This window comes from Macroventuria anomochaeta, assembly GCF_010093625.1.
Source record: "Macroventuria anomochaeta strain CBS 525.71 unplaced genomic scaffold BU25scaffold_21, whole genome shotgun sequence".
In the NCBI taxonomy this organism is placed as follows: Eukaryota; Fungi; Ascomycota; class Dothideomycetes; order Pleosporales; family Didymellaceae; genus Macroventuria; species Macroventuria anomochaeta.
In genome coordinates, this window is record NW_022985382.1 from 533,436 (window position 1) to 550,594 (window position 17,159).

Consider the following 17,159-nt stretch of genomic DNA (forward strand, 5'->3'; position numbering starts at 1 on the left):
CACAGGACGGGCCCCCGCTGTCTTATTGCTGCTTCACGTTCTGCCCGTCTCCACAGACAGCCTCACCAGAGCGACCACTGCAGCGCCGTGACTAATCGTGGTGCGCTCGCCGACCTTCACCGCTGGGCCAGCAGCAAGAATTTTTGCTGCAAATTTGCAGGCCTTTGTCGGGCTCACCAACAATCCAGGAACTCCACCGCCAGCATCGTGAGTGCGGAGACCGAGGCAGACATCGTCCGGTGCTACAAGGTACAGTCATTCCATCTGGGCCATCCAGGTACAGCGATCACCAATTCCCGCCTCGCTTCACCGGCGCCGACCCTGCACAGGCTTCACTAGACAGAAAAGCGCAAAGGCAGCCAGACGCACGCCATCGCTCCGACACGCCATCGCCGACACACACCAGCTCCAGCAGGTCCCTGCTCCAGACTACTGCGCTCCGCACAGCGACTGGGGGCGTCGCTAGCTGATACGTTTTTGACTCGGCGCACCTTTCAGGTAGCCAAGCCGAGTGGAGCAGTCCGCCCCGTGTCTTTCTTTCGATTCCGGCAGATCCTCGTCAGCACAGGCCTGTACCAGCGCTGCTCAGCAGCCACCGACCCCCACACGCACAATCCCGCCAGCCTTTTGTTCTTATACCCTCCGACGCCCCAGCCATACCCCCCTTCCCCAACTTTCACACGCCGCCTCTGGTGCTAATCACATGCAACCCTTCAATCTGTCCAGCGTACTAAACCCGGACACCTCCTCGCAGCAGACATCAAGTACACCTGCATCGACACAGCAACCCTCATCGTCAATGGCTACTGCTACCGTGAGCCTCATGGCTCCCCTCCTGCAGCAGCAACAGGCTCAGGAAGAGCCTCGCCAGGACCTTCCCCGTCCTTACAAGTGCCCTCTCTGTGACAAGGCCTTCCACCGTCTGGAGCACCAGACCCGTCATATCCGCACTCACACCGGAGAGAAGCCCCATGCTTGCACATTCCCTGGTTGCACAAAACGATTCTCCCGCTCAGACGAACTCACCAGGTAAGCATGACGGCACTTTTGCACTATGTCTTCTCTCTTGCTAACCCTCCTCACAGGCACTCGAGGATACACAACAATCCCAACTCAAGGAGGGGCAAAGGCCAGCATGCCGCCGCCCATCAGGCTGCTGTCGCCGCCGTTCAGGCTGGCCTTGTCGAGCCTGGCTCTGGCCTTGCGCACATGATGGCTCCTCCTCCACCAAAGACCATTTCTCGCAGCGCGCCTGGCTCTGCAATTGGCTCACCAAACGTCTCGCCGCCTCACTCTTTCTCTAACTATTCTCCTAACGTCGGCAACGACTTGGCTGCCTACCGCCACGGAGGTCTCAGCAGCAACAGCAACAGCCCCAATGGCATGTCAAGAAACATGGACCTGCTTGCAGACGCCGCCTCAAGGCTCGAGAACCGCCACGGCCACCACTCTCATTCCAGTCGTCACCACCTCACCAGCCACGGGTACCACCCGTACAGCAACCACCGCCTTCCTGGCCTGTCTCAGTACGCCTACTCTTCACAACCAATGTCGAGGTCGCATTCCCACGAGGAGGACGACCCTTATGCGCACAGGATGACGAAGAGGTCGCGGCCGGGCTCGCCGATGTCGACTGCACCGCCTTCGCCGACATTCTCTCATGATTCCGCTAGCCCCACCCCCGACCACACTCCTCTTGCGACACCAGCCCACTCACCCCGACTTCGACCGCACGGATTCAACGATCTCCAGTTGCCGCATTTGCGCCACTTGAGCCTCAACCAGAACTACGTTCCTGCGCTTGCGCCTATGGAGCCCCAGACAGATCGCGAGGCGCCGTACGTTCCTAGCGCATCATCTGGTCTCAGGATCGGCGACATTATTTCAAAACCTGAAGGTGCTCAGCGCAAGCTGCCTGTTCCTCAGGTACCCAAGGTCGCTGTGCAGGATCTCCTCAACGGCCCCTCGAATAGTGGCTTCTCTTCTGGCAACTCCTCTGCGACGCCCTCAATAGCTGGCGAGGATCTTGCAAACCGCCCATAAAATTTCCTTACCACTGCATGGATTGGCGTATGGTAGCATTACATGACTTTCGTCATTTGGATTAGCGAGCGTTCTACGGAATCATAGATGGAATCACGAGGGGTACAGCCCGCTGACTATCACGACTTCGGTTCTCGAACTCGGATCACCAACAACATAGACTTTCAGATTTTCTTTTGTCGGATTCAATACCCCGCGAATCCTAGCGATTCCAGTCTTGTATTCTTCTCCCACTCAACTTTGCTTTTGGCATGCAGCCGGGCGCATGGGGAACGCCTGCTTATTGGCAGGTTACTGGTTAAACAGCAACCCGAACGCCTAGCGCGTAATCGAGACTCATACATTCCACTCTTAGTTGCCTATTACGAGATGATTATGGTTTGCCCGTGACGTGATTCAGGTTCCAAGTGATGCAACGAGAATCAGGAGTAGGGAACAAGTATGCAACAAGTATGCGATCCAGGCATCTGGGTGCGTATCCCTCCCACACCAGCAACCAAGGACCACGGTAGCACTGTGATTTTCTCCCTCTTCCCCGCACTACCAGAGAAAAAAAGTCACAACACTCATCACACATCACGACAAATTCTCCGCATTTGACGCATCCGTCCCGTGATTACGCGCCCAATTCCCCACGGGTTGTCTCAGCCCGAATGAAGATGCAGTGAAGGTCATCCACGACGCCCACAATATTTTAGTCGTCCACTGTGCTACCACACCCACACAGTTCCTGTCCTGTCCACATTCCTTGGGCGATAAGCCTACGGCTCCACAATCGTGATCTCCGCACTTCGCGGACTTTCGTCTTGATGTGCTAGCGCGGTTGGCGCAAGAACTTTCTGCTAGGCAAGCGCGCTGGGGGTTACCACTTCCGAACTCGGCAGGTATCCATTCTGAGCACATTTTCCACAATTGTGAGACCCCTGTTATCGCTCCATCGGCTGCCCTTATTATTTCTTTTGTCTCTCACTATTTTGGGCCGTTTGGCGAACTGATTCTGACTCTTACTCGGCATCCATCGGTTTTGGAGACGGCGCCTTGGTCTGTCTCGGGCTTTCTTTGTCCAGATCAGGATCGAACATGTTCTCTGATCCTTCATCTGACGGGTGCCCAGAGATGCCCATAGCTGCACCCCGGACTGGAGCGCAGCAGCGATGGCGCTCCCCACATTCCTATCTCTGAGCGGCACAACGAATCCACGTTGCACCAGAATCTGGATGGCAAATCGGCAGGTACGGCGGGAGGTTTGTCCGCCTTTCATCACCTTGAAGGTTGTCGGCCCGGCAGCTGCGAACGTTGCCCTGCATTCTGTAACTCTTGCCAAACCAAACATCACCAAGACCGACAAACATCCCGTCATCTCTATCACGGCTTGCAACATGCGTGGCTGAGGGTTGAGCTTCACATGCTAGGTACCTAGATGGCGGCGGTACCTTCCTCGAAACTGTCATTCAATGATGGGCCTTCACAGGTCCACACAGAACGCCAATCTCATATGACAAAGCACACCATCCAATAGCCTAGACCCGTGGGCCCTCGTTTTCCTTGCAGACTTTCGAAGACAGGAGGCCAGAGTCAGCGAGAGATAAGCAAAACTCCACCCGTTCAGACTACTTTTCAGCCACCTCATAGCTAGAGATAACCTCTCCACAGTGAATCTCACCAGGTATCAGTAGTGTGAGCCCCTTGCTGACTCGTCCGTCTAGCGAGCTTCTAGACGCATCCGCTTTCACACAGCGTAAACCCTCCTCCGACTGTGGGGTCTCCACACTTATCTGCGACTTTCCACGCTCGGAAATGCGAGCGGATAAGGCTGGCCAAAGCTCGCTGCTCCACTGAGGCGTCACGGTACCGTATCGAGGGACGAAAGATACTCCGGCGAAATTGCACCAGTGAGAGGGGTGGGCCTGCGGAGGTGGAGAGACATGGCCCAGGGAGGCTCTGCGCGAAGACTTCCCTATTCGGCTAAGGATCCGCGTCATGAATTTGTCCGTCACATGAGGCTCACGATATGTGGGCAAGCTTACGACGTCGGCATTTTACCGATCGCTTGCGCTTGACCAGGGCCGTTGTTCCTTTGCGACGTTGTTGCAAAGGGATTTGCTTTCCGACGATGCTACAGTGCAATCTGCTCCAAGTCATGAGCCGTCACTTCATCCGCAATACTCAAATCACTTTCCGTTCGTCCTCCGCTTCGGCGGACCGTCTGAAAACGTCTAGCGACACCATGCGGCTTTCTTCGACCAACTTCCTCAAAGCACTTTGAGATGTCAAACCCGCCTTTGCAGCATGGCGGGATCTGGTACAACGGCTGTCATAAATCCAACGTCGCGTACCAGGCGGCTGGTATCCTCAGCTGACACTTCAATATCCAGGTTGCTCATCATCAATCTATTTTGCAGATCTACTATGGACAGCCGCAAACGGTGTTTCCCCTGCATGATGGCAAAAAGCTTGCCTTTCGTAGCACTGACCGCGGATGCACCACTAGAGTCGATGTGCTGGACAATCATCGCGTCCACATCCTCGTCTCACAGCTGTCAACTTCTTTGTGAGCCTACTGCAACGGGTCACACATCCGATGCTACTTGCTAGCGGCCGTTACGCCGGGAGTCAGTTCTTTCGCGGTCAATGGGCTTGCCGAACTCTCAACATGACGACTCCATGAGCACATGCCTTCACATGCGGCGCAGAAGAGGATTTCCGGATGCCAACGAAGCAGGCTCGTTATCTCAAGCAGATGTTGCAATTACGTGAACCTTCTGTGAACAACGTGAGCACTACACCACCAGAGTTTCACATGGCTTTTCGCACAGTATCGATAGCCTATTACCACTATGGTGGTCATCACGCTAGGGCTGAAGGACGTCAAGTCGAGCGAATCTGATATCCACGATACACATTGCATGTCAGCTGCATGCACATCAAAAGTCAGCACTCAAAACCGCAAAGTAACATCATACATTTTCGTTGAGACGTACCTGCATCACCTTAAACCCCTTCACATGCCAGCATGTGAATCCCTCCAGCACCCCCCCCCCCCCCCACGCCAATTCCCAAACTGTCACCTATCCTCCCTTGGCTACCCCAGCCCTGGCACTGCTTTTCTATCCAGCTAACCCGTTTAGCCAGACACCCGCGGTACAACAGACCGGCAAAAATATTCAGTCACAGCGCCCTCCGCACAGCCTCAGACCCTGATTCACGAAAACCCGCCGGAACTGACATGTACCTTCGGGATCTGGATACTTCGCCCAAGGTCACTTTGCGCCGGGCTTACACGGAAGAATACCCGGTGAGCGGTATTCAATCCCGGCATGGACGTCTATTGACAGTGTTTTAGCTCGGTGCAAAGCAGACGCCGCAGCACGTCTCTTGAGTCGTTTGGGAATATTCCTATGTGCAGATGTCTAGTCGGAGCAGTTACCTCGGTGTTTCCGCATGAATGAAGTTCCGGTGGCGCAGGGAGTCTGTCATGATGTGGGGATTCGGGAGAATTCAGGGTTCGTGGTCCCGGTGGGAGACAAGACAACACATGGGAGGGATGAGTATCCATGCACGTGCTTGGTAGAAGAGATGTGTGGGAAGGATTGCTTTTTGGGGGCTGTTTCGAGGGCTGAAAGGGGACGTCGAGAATGCGGCGGTGGGTCGGGGTGTGTCCGATGGGTTCCTTTGCGGTGCAAAGGTACGTTTAGTGTTTTGATAGGTGCAAATTAACATCGCAGCAATCACCGAAGTCACGACATCGTGGACTCGTGGCTGGTGGGTTCCTGTCGACAACATCGGAATGCCTGGATTGGCAAGCGTACCTGCGTCGCTTAGCAGAGCATCATGGCCTCGCCAACTCGAAGCACCAGCACCAGCACCAGCACCAACGCTCACAAACGACAACCCCTATCAGCGTATGCGCGCATACCAAGTCCTTCTCTCCATCCCCGTTCCCTATGTGACATCATCTCTCCTTTCATCCTGTCTTCGTAACATCACGCAGTATCACGCCAGTTTCAACCGCCCTATCTCAACTCTAATCACTTCCATTTCCATCTAGCAGCTAACGACGATCACTTTCTGCGGACCAGTCTAGATGTCGATGCACCCATGCAAACACCCCCAAGGCGACGATCAAGAAAGTCGACTGAGTCGTGATCTTTGCCCCGCGGGTTTTCGACTTGACTTGACCTGTTTAGATGGCGGCTAACACGGCCCCTTCTGTGGAGTCCAAAGTCGCGGTGACGTGACTTGTGTGGGGTACTCTGGAGTGCATCACGATTTGAGCCAGGATGCCCGATTGCTGGACGACCACCAACATCGAGCAGTAGACTTCAACCCTATGTTGCAGGTAGACCGCGAGAATGAGGTAGATGGCGTGATGTCGTCTCGTATCTCGAGAAGTGCTACATCGTCACCATGAAAGTCGTAATCTTGGCCGTGGTTGAGGGAATCAGTACTTTGCCGAGACTTGCTATCAATTTCAAATTGACGATGTCAAACATGAACCTTGAAGCAAGCTAAAGACCACGTCGCAAAGATTCCACGAACGGCAAGTCTTGACGACTAAGGCTGATTGCACCAGATTCGCAGACTGTCTATGTACCCCCACTGCCAACTTGGACCCATCATCTACATGGTGTATCCAAGAGAGCTACAAGGCTTCATCCGCGTTCCAATGTCATACAAGTTCGAATCAATCTTTCACGGTGACATGCTAATACCTCCTTCACTGAAGATCTAATCGCTTTTCCATAGATGTTCGTACATAGCCAAGCAAGTCGAAATGCGTCTACACAAGCGTGACATGCGGAGTGCAACTCTCGACCTTCAACTCTCACGACCCTATCGGAAATTAGACCTCAGTTGCACTGACGTGTCTAACATCATCCTGCCATCACGATCAAAGATGGTTACCTGCAAAATTACCCCCACAAAAGATAATTTGAACAAGTAGTGCTTGTCCAAGCCTGGGCAATGATTTCCCGAGCTACGTCAACAACGTCTGAAGTGCAGCGGGAAACCGTATCATTCGACTATCACACCAGCACTCATATGCTATTGATGAATAACTAGTACTTCACTAGGTGAGGTGACGGACATTTGTCTGCTCTTCTTTCGGCTGCGTTGGAGGGATGGACCGAAATGTCATAGGAATGTATCTCATCGAAAACACTATAACGTCATAACATTCATATTGAGCGTCTGAACCAATACATGAACATCAGTTGCAGTCGTTTCTCAACGTAACAAACGGCACCAGTGATAAAGGTGCCCACTATCCGGTAGAACATTTGTGATTACTATTTCACTCGGCGTTATTACGCACACGGTAAGGACCCAAAGGGTTGTACGTTGTTCAACATTCAGAATAGAGCGCATTGCATGAGAGTTGTTACTGCAATATCAAATGTGGAAGGTATGGTCGTACCGGTTGCTCCTGGTCACAGTGATAATATCATTGGCTGCACATTCTTGTTGAGATGCACATCCTCATTCGACTTCAGTTGTGCGGTGACATCCTATTGTACGCCAGAATGAAGCGGTGTGTGTCACTGCATTTTTTCACAAGGAAAGTGCATGTAGTCGCGGACAAGCCTGTATGTGAAGCCCCCATCTCAATTTAGATGTCTGGTAAGGAGGTACGTATGTGTATGGCTGGAGATGTGGAGATAGGCGCCTCCCGGTGCGCAAGGCGTCGCATCTGCCCTATCGAGACGTGTAGACGGCTCCTTGCAAGCGTTTAGGCGGGCGACGGTTGAATAGCAGCTTGTGATTCCTCCGTTCAGCGCATCCAGATCAAGTGACCATCCTCCATCTTTCTCTTTAGAGCGCGGAGCGGAAAACTGCACCTGACCTCGCTCCTCCACCCCCACGAAGCTACCCCGCTTCCCCCTATAACACCGCAGATATGATCAGCCACGCGCATGCATTTCATGCATTTATCCAAAGACAGCGCGGGTGTTGTTGATAGTTGGACCCGGTGGTCTGGGTTGCGGAGCGTGCTCCCAAACCTTGCTCGTGGCTGACAGGCGTCCAGGCCTCTGGGCTTGCACGTGTGCGTCTGCTCCATGTTCGAAGGAAGATGCACCCCATCTCCAAGCCGGTCCGGCATGCGTGTGGCGCACGGCAACCCACTGATCAGGGGCGGCGAGACGTAGCATGAGGAAGGAGCATACTGAGAGGATCTGTTGGTGTCGGCTTTATTTGCGAAAATGGCGTGATCAGGGTTATATTGGTGGACAGTCGTACGAAGCTGCTAGGCTTTGCTGATGTGAGGATGTGCGCGCCAACTGGCGGTGAAGATACCTGGTGTTACTGGCGGAGCCGATTTGGGGATGATCAATCTGGGGTCTGGGGTTGTCATCCCACACGGGGAGGTGAGCCCGTGCCGTGGGCTGCCGGCAACGTGTGATCGGTGTAGATGCACGATCTCAGGCTGATGAGGTCTCTGTCAGCTGCTGAACTTAAGGGCATACCTCGAAGCGCGTGGACAGATGTTTATCCGGCACTTCACAGGTCATGCTCGAGAGCAATATGTATGGTGGCACAGCGACCACTTCGTAGGATTGCAGTCGTTTAGGCAAAAGACATGCTGAATAACTGTCCAATCCTTCATACCGTAGAAGTTCGCATTACTTTCGTACTACGTCCTTTTGCAGCAGAGTCTTGTCGAGCGTCCATGCCGCTAGTTATGGGCGCGTCATCGATCAGCAGTCCCTCGGTGGCGACGCCATCGTCTTCGATCCAACCGTACACTTCGTCCGAATTTGGCTCTTCGGCTACGTTCTCGTCGACCTCGTCGAATGTCCTCTTGGGCGGTCTGGCTTGGATTGGGAGTACCATGGTTGTTGCTGTGTCATCGGCAGTGATATCGATATCGCAAAATCCATGCTAATTCGCGTCAGTAAGACATGGCAAGTACTGTAGTCGCCGTGCATCGATGCACGCGACGAATACTTGGATCTCTATAGACTCACACTCTCGATAGCAAAGGGCACCACGTTACCCACCCCACCCTCGTCGGCTAGGGCCACACCATTGACCTTGACCAAGCCAGCAAACCTGACTTTCTGCAATCTCTCTGCCCCGACCTTATCTTGCACCTTCCCCTGCTGTGGCACCCAATCTCTGAACAAGAGCAGGCGTGCAGAGATGCCGTTCTCCCACTCGATACCAGTTATAGCAGAGACCAAAAGCGCTCGTGAGGCTCCTCGTATGCGCGTGATGGTTTGGCATGTGATAACCAAGGCAACGTCGTGGAGCGCCGCAAATTTCGTAAATGTCGCAATCAAGTCGTTGATGACTGCATATCTGCGCCCAGCTGCCCACTTGGACTGGTCGGTCTTGTTCTTCACACGGTCGTCGGTATTGCGCGGGTATGCATTGTCGATAAGGGTGGATAGTGAGTCAACGACAACAAGGCTCGCATTCGATTGGGGGAAGGAAGCAGGCGGATGCATGAACAACGCTAGTATATGCGCGAGTGTCGGCGCGGCGAGGTGATGGAAGCAGTTATGTAGCTCATCTGGGCTGAACTCAGATGGTGTGCCGCTGGGCGCAGCGAGCATATCATGAAGGCGTTGAGGAATCAGAGGCGCACATGCACCATCTAGACGCCATTAGCCGTGAACGTGAAGACGACACAAAACCTCCCATACCAATCCAGTAGACATGCTGCCCCTCGCGCAGGGCATTGGCAGCAGCTTGTAGAAGCAGCGAAGTCTTTCCTACACCAGACGGCCCATGCACTTCTGTCACCTTCCCTCGCGCATATCCTCCAGCAACATCGTGGCCTGGCAGGCTTGGCGGGGAAAGGAGCTTGTCAAGCTGCGTCAGGCCAGTCGGTACGGCGCGGGCGCCACGCGCATTGAGGCTCTGGAGAGCTTGCGAGGCCGAGACAGTGGGCAGTCTGTCTATGCTGAGGTCAGTCGCAGTAGGATGGTAGGATGGAGCCTATGCATACGCGAAGACTGAGGTCGTGCAGGCGCATCTTTGTCTGCCATCGTGCTAGACTGAGAATACTGCGAGCTAGTCCCGTGACTCGAAACCGTACAACATGATGCAACGCGTCCAATTGCTATATAATTGCTATATGGGCGTCGCGTCCAGTCCAGATGCAGAGCGTCATGTTGCGGCTCACGTCGATGCGTCCAGAGCGCGCTGTCACGCGAGCAAGCGACCAACGGCGGCGCAATGACTCACCCAAATCCTTGTCTCCTTCCCCTTTCAGTGCGCCAAGTCAACACCAGCACCGCCTCGAATCCATATCGCTGAAGCCACATGGTCAAAATACACTAGGGGCGAGATATAAGTGCAACGGCTTTGGCAACCGCATCGAAAACGCGTGACTCGACATGCGTTGACAGTTGAGCTTGCACACCAAAAACCACAAATCCCGGGCCCCTCCAGCTCGATAACAGAAGGAACACAATGAAGTTTGACTCAACCCCTCTTGAGCCGTCCGGGGAGCAGCAGACTTTCACCTCGATGTTTCTCAGGTTCGCGATTAAAAAGCTTGGTATCGATCCAACGCCGCGTACAGCTGTCTACACGATCCTGGTCACTTTATCACCATTCATCTTTATTGCTCTATTCGCCCTCACACAACGCGACAGGCCTTCGCCTCCACCAGCAGGGTGCCGGAAACTTGGTGTTAAAGGCCGCGGCAACTTTGAGGACCAGTACTCGAAGAAGTACGCCAAAGGCGGGGATGCAACCAAGGAGAAGCCATGGACCGTCAAAGCGTTGTTTATCTACCCATTGAAGTCAGCTGGACCTATCGAATTGGACAAGAGCGAAGTTCTTCGTACTGGCCTCAAGTACGACCGCCAGTTCACCCTCGGACAGTATGTGACGAGTATGCCAAGTCTCGATGGAAAGGTCACAAGCGAATGGCACTTTTGCACGCAACGCAAGTTCCCACGCCTAGCCAAAGTCGAGACCGAAATCTGGGTTCCGGATCCATCTGCACCTGGCTATGACAAGGACGGCGAGTGGGTCAAGAGCGAGGGATGTCTGCTGATTCGCTTCCCGTTCTCACAAGATACAGATTTTTCGATCGAAGGCCTTAAGAGCTGGGGCAAGATCCTTGCCGCTCAGATGGCGGGCAAGTCAGAGCCAATGCTGGAGATCAGAGTCCCGTTCAACCCATCTAAAGAGCGCATTAAGAGTAAGGGCTACAAGAGCGAAACACTGCGCATCTGGAAGGACTCGCCAGTAGTCCTGAACATGGGTTGTGAAGTTGACCCAGAACTGCTTGCAAAGCTGAAGTACACAATTGGCACTACCAACCCCATCACCCTGTTCAGGATCGACACCAGTAAGTACCGCGAGGTGTACAAATGCGCGCCCAAGAAGGAAGACGTGGGCTTTCAAACAGCCATTGGCATGCAGGACTCGGTAAGTCTTGTCTCCAACTCCAGGACGAATATACCTCTAACCCTTCCAACAGTACCCAGTGCATATTCTCAACCTCGCCTCAGTCCACGACGTTGCCGACAAGCTCCCCAAAGGCGACACTCCACACAACATGTTTAAGTTCCCCATCATCAACGCCCTCCGCTATAGAGCCAACATCTACTTCACCGGTCCTCCAGCTTTCTACGAGGATACCTGGACGAAGGCAAAGATCGGGTCGACGCCCTACCACATCTCTTGCCGCACAACACGCTGCAAGCTGCCCAATGTTGACCCTGAAACCGGTGTTGCCGATCCCAACGAGCCGCTGACTACAATGCGCAAGTACAGAGTGATCGATGAGGGCAGTAAGAATGCTGTTTTGGGTATGCAGGTCATACCGTTGGAGGCAGGAGAGGTAAAGGTTGGAGACACAATCGAAGTCCTGGAGACAGGAAGCCATTTCTTCCTCGCAGGGGATGGCGAGAAGGTCATGGGCTGATAAGCCACACCTTGACGACGATCGACCAGCTAGGCAGATTCACCAATCAACTGTTGCAAATTGTATCTTCCGCTCGCTCACCAAGGTTCAGGGACCAAGGTCCTTCCCCACAAACCTCACTCCAGATCGCGCTAAATCCAACGTCCTGGATGTTTGAAATAGTGGATCTGAGTTGAAAGAAAGAGGATGCCTGCCAAAGAGTAAAGAACTAGCGACAGACACCACTCTCCTTACATCCCATAAGTAGTATGCATATAGGTTTTGTAAAACATGCATACAGCTCAGGATCTCATTTGGAGTTAGTTCCCTGGAGGTGGGGCGACATGTCGAACAGTTTTTGTAGTTTCGAGGAGGCACTCTTAGACGGCCATGAGCATACTGCTGTGTGTCTTTCGAATCGTGGAGGCAGACAGGCATGATGCGCGGCCATATTGGTTTTGTTAAGGCAGAACGACTCGATAATAGATTGGCGATGGCGGAAGGTGGACAAGTTGCTTCTACAGGCGACCAACAACGGGTAGTCAGACCAACTGCGTAAGATGTTCAGAACACCGGTGTCTGATTAAAGAAGGCAGCCTGGTGGCATCGAGGCTAGATTAGAGAGCTGTCATGCTATTCAATGGTAACCCTGAGAAGTACGCAGCTGTGCTTATCCAGAAGAGAGATGCATCTTTATACTTGAGCATCGGTTGCAGAATCTAAATCCTTATTTTAAGTAGCTTACTATTATCTTCAATGACCAGACCAAACTGTTCTACTATACAACCGAGACAATGGCGACATAGACTAGGATGATATCCTTTTTTGACACGCTCAGATTTTCACTTGTTGCGATGAGATCTGTCTTCATCGTCCCTTCGAAATAACATTCTCCAATGAACTCATAACGTGCTGCGATCCCCGTCTCCGGCGGAACACGTCCACCGTAGAAGACTGCAATTATGTCGTCGACTTTTGTCCCTGCGGGTCACAAGCCTCTTGTACCATTATGTGTGTGAAAGACAAAATCTCCGATGCAGGGGAGTGTGACAGTACCGTCTCCTGGACCATCTGGGTAGTGCACGCGTCAGTGCTTGATCGGCTGGTCCGAGTCTTTATCAGATCGCATGACCCCAGCGGAGATTGGCGAATTGTACACCTTGCGGCCGCAGGCGATGTCGAGTATGATGTATGCCGTGGAAAGTTCGGGAGAGATGCCAGCGATCGAAGCTGGCCCGATGCTTGAGGTCTTTCCAAGCTTAAAACCTTGCAGGTTCAGGAATCTTCGTTGAGCACCGTCCAAAACGATCACTGAAACCTGCAACTTAGTGTTCCCTGTGCAGTTGAACAAACGATCTCGATTCATCCCAAGCAATTTGCTGGCCCACTTCCCTCTGCCATTATGCCAGAGCACCCATGTCGGATGATCAGACAGAGGCATGCCGTAAAATTTAGCTTCGGAAGTGATGCAATTGAGGAATTGCCAAGTGCGTCCTTTCGTTGCGTGAATCATCGAGAGAATGGACAACCAATCGGTTCACATAATGCACCAGAGCGTAACCTCAACGAATACGTCGCTTACTGTCTTTTCATAGTTTGGCGTGATCAGCAGCGAGTTGGAGATGACTCTCATCCGTCGGCGATACCCAACAGGCCAAAGATGCGGTCCCTAGGATCTGAAGCCTTCAAGTCAAGGCTATGGATGAACAGGGTGGGAAGACCCAGCCACGAGCGATGCTTGCAAGTCTCTGGTCATGCAACCCCCAGATCAGCGGTAGACGTACGTGTGAAAAACCGGGTTGTTCAAAACCGTCGAACTTGTTCCAAGCATTCGCCGTCTTGATTATGTCCCAATCGATTGTACATTGACTGTACAAGAACAGTCGATCACGGGCCAACCACACTTCTTGCACAATCTAAACTCTCCAGGACCAGGCAAGTGATAAGAGCTATCGGCAAGTCACTGTATTCGACATCAGGGATAGATTCACCCTTGACACCATCTTGCAAACCTTCTCTGCTGGGTGGTTGATACCGGGGAAGGAGTTTGTTGATAGTGTCGATAGAATCTTCCACATCATCGGCGCCACTGCCGAGCCAAACAACGACACGTTCTGCTCTAGAGTATATTTTGCCCATATTTTTGACTTGATGTGCAACCTCGGCCTTGTTTGATTGATTGATGCATAAATTGGTCCACCCATAGGGTACGCTTGGTCGATCCATCTCGGAGGTGGGTTAATGCGGTACACAAGCTAGGCGAAACATGTACTGTATTCGTGCCTCTCTGGTCATCGATATGTTGGACCTTGGCCACATTGTCACTGTTCCATTCGCCCCAACAGTACGAAAGCGCCTCGTACGGATTGGGATTAATGTCGAGCAAGTCACCAATTCTTAGCTTGAAGGAGACTGGTTCATCATCGTGGCCTAGGAGTAGGTCTAGCAGACGAATGCACTCGCTGCTTGGGTCCATCTTGTCGTAACGAGTGGAAAAGGGAGGAGCACTCTTCTGTAAGGTCGAGAATGTTGTGCATCGTATCTCGATCTCGGCGCTGCGAATGAAGCTCACCCACCCATTGAAACGTGCGCGTAGAAAGAGCTGAACGATATCGTGCGGTCTCAATGCCGACAGGAAGTCTCGAGTCAACAATTCGTCCTCCGAGTCAGCGACGGCTTCCACGTCCAGCCACTCTGCCGCACCTGATCAACGTGGGTTACCGTAGAGGAACAGGCGTAGAATATTGTTCCGACCGCCGATTGTCTCTACAATCAATTCCAATCAGGTGTTGCCAGCCTTGTCAGCCTCACCATTTTTACAAAAACCTGCTGCAATCAGTGGCCATTGAGATATGGTGAAGTGAGGCCCCCGACCTTGATCTCACGATGAGATTTTGATTGGATATTGCTGTTGGCCAGCCTACGAAGCAGACTGTAAGCACCGGGGATACGTGCAGCTGTGGTAAGCGAAATATGCGTTGCTCGCCGCGGAGCCAGCCATTTGCTGTGTCATCATCTTCATTATGCACGCAAGTTTGCGTTGTATGAAACGTTTTGAGCGTGAACTGAGGTCGTTCTTATGATGATGTGATTCACATGTGTCAATAGGAGCGTCTTGATATCGCTAGACAACGTCCAAGATGTCGACGGACCAACGCACGAGCCACGCCTGACATTTTTCGAGCGGACGGATTACAGCTTCCCACGACCACGCGCACAACACTTCAGCGCTTAAGTACTCCCTCAAAGAAGCTCTACAGCATCAATCGCACCAATGGCAGCCGTACTATCATCCTGGATCCCACCCGCCGAGGGTCTTCTTCCCAAATGGCTGCTCTTCGTACGTTCAGCCCACTTCAATGTCCAATTGAACCCTCTACTGAGACATCACAACATCTTACTCTTGCTCGCGTACTGACCACACACCCAGGTCTCCCTCGTCTCGACGCTAAACAGCATCCAAGCCTACAGCACCCTAACCTACACCTCGCGCGTCTACAACCCAACCTCCACGGACCCGCCCCTCAAACAACCCGCACATGTAACCTGGCTTAGCAGCCGCACATTCGGTACCTGGACCTTCTTAACCTGTGTGATTCGCTTTTATGCTGCGTATCATATTAACGAGCCGGCGTTTTATCAGCTTGCAATGTGGACGTATGTCGTTGCGTTTGCGCACTTTGGCAGCGAGTGGTGGATCTTTGGGACGACGAGGTGGGGGAAGCCGCTTGCGGGGCCGGTAATTGTGTCAATAGGGAGTCTTGTGTGGATGTTCTCGCAATGGGGTTACTACGTTAAGGCATAGTTTGTGAGGGAGGTGGATGACATATGTTCTGAAGGCTGGGAGGATGGTGTATGTGTTTGTAGATATACATGTATATTGAGCTTATAGCGTACCCATAGCGTCTACTTCAAGGCGTGGAAAGTAAGGTATACTTTGACAAGTCAAGTCGTTCTGCAGTAGCAAATGATTGTGGTGCGTTGCAAGATGAGAGTGTAGGAGCTGGTGCATCGAAGATGTGCTAGGTAGACGTTGTGTGTAGGGTAGTTAGACACGCGCTGTGATAAGGTAATGGATGCGATGCTGCAACGCTGCAAATGTTTGGGGAAATGTATAATGGTGACTTTGATCATTCCGCGACGTCTGCGTTGTGAGAACAACGGGTACATGCCCATCAGCAGCCACCGTTGCACCCTGTCACGTCCATCACATCACCGACACGACTGAACCGTTCTGACTTTTGACCCGCCTCGGGGCGTTTTTGACCTCCGAGGACTTTCATTGATCGTAGCTGGAGAAACATACATGGCCCATTGGACTCCGGTTCCTTAACCCAGATGCGAAGTGACCATATCGAAAACCATCACGCTCAGCCCAACCAGCCTGCTTCCTTTTACTCGTCATTATCCGTTACTCCAACCGATGCATTTAGAACTTGGAGAACTGCTTGGCAGCCTGGCCCTTGCGGGGGAGGACACGGAGGACGTTGAAGCGGACAGTCTTGGAGAGGGGCCTGCACTGGCCGACGACAACCTGGTCACCGGGCTCGACACGGAAAGCGGGTGAAACGTGCGCGGCAAGGTTCTTGTGGCGCTTCTCGTAACGGGAGTACTTGGGGATGAAGTGGAGGTATTCACGACGGATGATCAAGGTGCCTGTATCCTGTCAGTATTCTGTCCATCCATGTAACCACGCCCAATCTTCCCCTTCTTGCGCGATTCGATCGTCGGGAAAACGTACGGTGCATCTTGGTGGACATGACGGTACCGGTGAGGATACGGCCACGGATGGAGACCATGCCGGTGAAAGGGCACTTCTTGTCGATGTAGGTGCCCTCAATGGCGGTCTTGGGGGTACGGAAACCCAGACCGACATCCTTATACCATCTCCTGGTGCGGGTGTTCTTGCGGGGACCGCCGGCCTTGTGGTTCTGGAAGATGTGAGGCTATCGCAGCGCATTAGCATTCGAACTCGGTGTGGTTGTCGCGGGAGGTCTGTCGTACCTGCTTCTGGTAAGCGCGCTCCGACTGGACACTGTAGAATTATTAGCAATTGTTCGCAGCGGTGTTGGTTGCGCATCCGACGTACGTGAGCTCGGTAGCCATGGTTGCTGTCGTTGGTTAGTTGACGGTCGGTCTTCGTGAGGTTCGCTGCACAGTGAGGCACTTCGAATTTCGACAATCGCTTAGCCTTAGCGTGGACTGGAAGGGGCTGCTCCGAGACGTTGTTCCGTGCCGATTTACAACA

At 52.9% G+C, this 17,159-nt stretch overlaps 7 protein-coding genes across 7 annotated transcripts; 4 read left to right on the plus strand and 3 right to left on the minus strand.

Annotated features, from left to right (window-relative positions):
• Positions 1 to 703: 703 nt before the first annotated feature.
• On the plus strand, positions 704 to 2,043 carry BU25DRAFT_432258 (uncharacterized protein; the record flags this gene model as incomplete). The annotated part of the gene is made up of 2 exons (XM_033708708.1): positions 704 to 1,029; positions 1,086 to 2,043. 2 exons carry the CDS (start codon positions 704 to 706, stop codon positions 2,041 to 2,043), a joined length of 1,284 nt encoding a protein of 427 aa, XP_033560679.1.
• Positions 2,044 to 5,269: 3,226 nt separating this feature from the next.
• BU25DRAFT_422638 (uncharacterized protein) lies at positions 5,270 to 6,091 on the plus strand (the record flags this gene model as incomplete). Its single annotated transcript, XM_033708162.1, has 3 exons — positions 5,270 to 5,338; positions 5,458 to 5,728; positions 5,769 to 6,091. The coding sequence occupies 3 exons, from the start codon at positions 5,270 to 5,272 to the stop codon at positions 6,089 to 6,091; spliced, it is 663 nt and encodes a 220-aa protein (XP_033560680.1).
• Positions 6,092 to 8,646: 2,555 nt separating this feature from the next.
• Positions 8,647 to 10,037, minus strand: BU25DRAFT_422639 (P-loop containing nucleoside triphosphate hydrolase protein; the record flags this gene model as incomplete). Its single annotated transcript, XM_033708163.1, has 4 exons — positions 8,647 to 8,925; positions 9,012 to 9,643; positions 9,693 to 9,947; positions 9,998 to 10,037. 4 exons carry the CDS (start codon positions 10,035 to 10,037, stop codon positions 8,647 to 8,649), a joined length of 1,206 nt encoding a protein of 401 aa, XP_033560681.1.
• A 484-nt stretch (positions 10,038 to 10,521) lies between these two features.
• Positions 10,522 to 11,932, plus strand: BU25DRAFT_343941 (uncharacterized protein; the record flags this gene model as incomplete). Its single annotated transcript, XM_033702978.1, has 2 exons — positions 10,522 to 11,433; positions 11,486 to 11,932. The coding sequence occupies 2 exons, from the start codon at positions 10,522 to 10,524 to the stop codon at positions 11,930 to 11,932; spliced, it is 1,359 nt and encodes a 452-aa protein (XP_033560682.1).
• Positions 11,933 to 14,028: 2,096 nt separating this feature from the next.
• BU25DRAFT_411890 (uncharacterized protein) lies at positions 14,029 to 14,875 on the minus strand (the record flags this gene model as incomplete). The annotated part of the gene is made up of 2 exons (XM_033706662.1): positions 14,786 to 14,875; positions 14,029 to 14,737 (listed from the first exon to the last, which is right to left on the minus strand). The coding sequence occupies exon 2, from the start codon at positions 14,385 to 14,387 to the stop codon at positions 14,031 to 14,033; it is 357 nt and encodes a 118-aa protein (XP_033560683.1). The 5' UTR covers positions 14,388 to 14,737; positions 14,786 to 14,875.
• Positions 14,876 to 14,939: 64 nt separating this feature from the next.
• Positions 14,940 to 15,939, plus strand: BU25DRAFT_411891 (ergosterol biosynthesis protein-like protein). Its single transcript, XM_033706663.1, has 2 exons — positions 14,940 to 15,251; positions 15,342 to 15,939. The coding sequence occupies exons 1-2, from the start codon at positions 15,186 to 15,188 to the stop codon at positions 15,714 to 15,716; spliced, it is 441 nt and encodes a 146-aa protein (XP_033560684.1). The 5' UTR covers positions 14,940 to 15,185; the 3' UTR covers positions 15,717 to 15,939.
• Positions 15,940 to 16,340: 401 nt separating this feature from the next.
• Positions 16,341 to 17,017, minus strand: BU25DRAFT_432262 (40S ribosomal protein S11; the record flags this gene model as incomplete). The annotated part of the gene is made up of 4 exons (XM_033708709.1): positions 16,341 to 16,567; positions 16,653 to 16,857; positions 16,916 to 16,946; positions 17,001 to 17,017. 4 exons carry the CDS (start codon positions 17,015 to 17,017, stop codon positions 16,341 to 16,343), a joined length of 480 nt encoding a protein of 159 aa, XP_033560685.1.
• Positions 17,018 to 17,159: the final 142 nt, after the last annotated feature.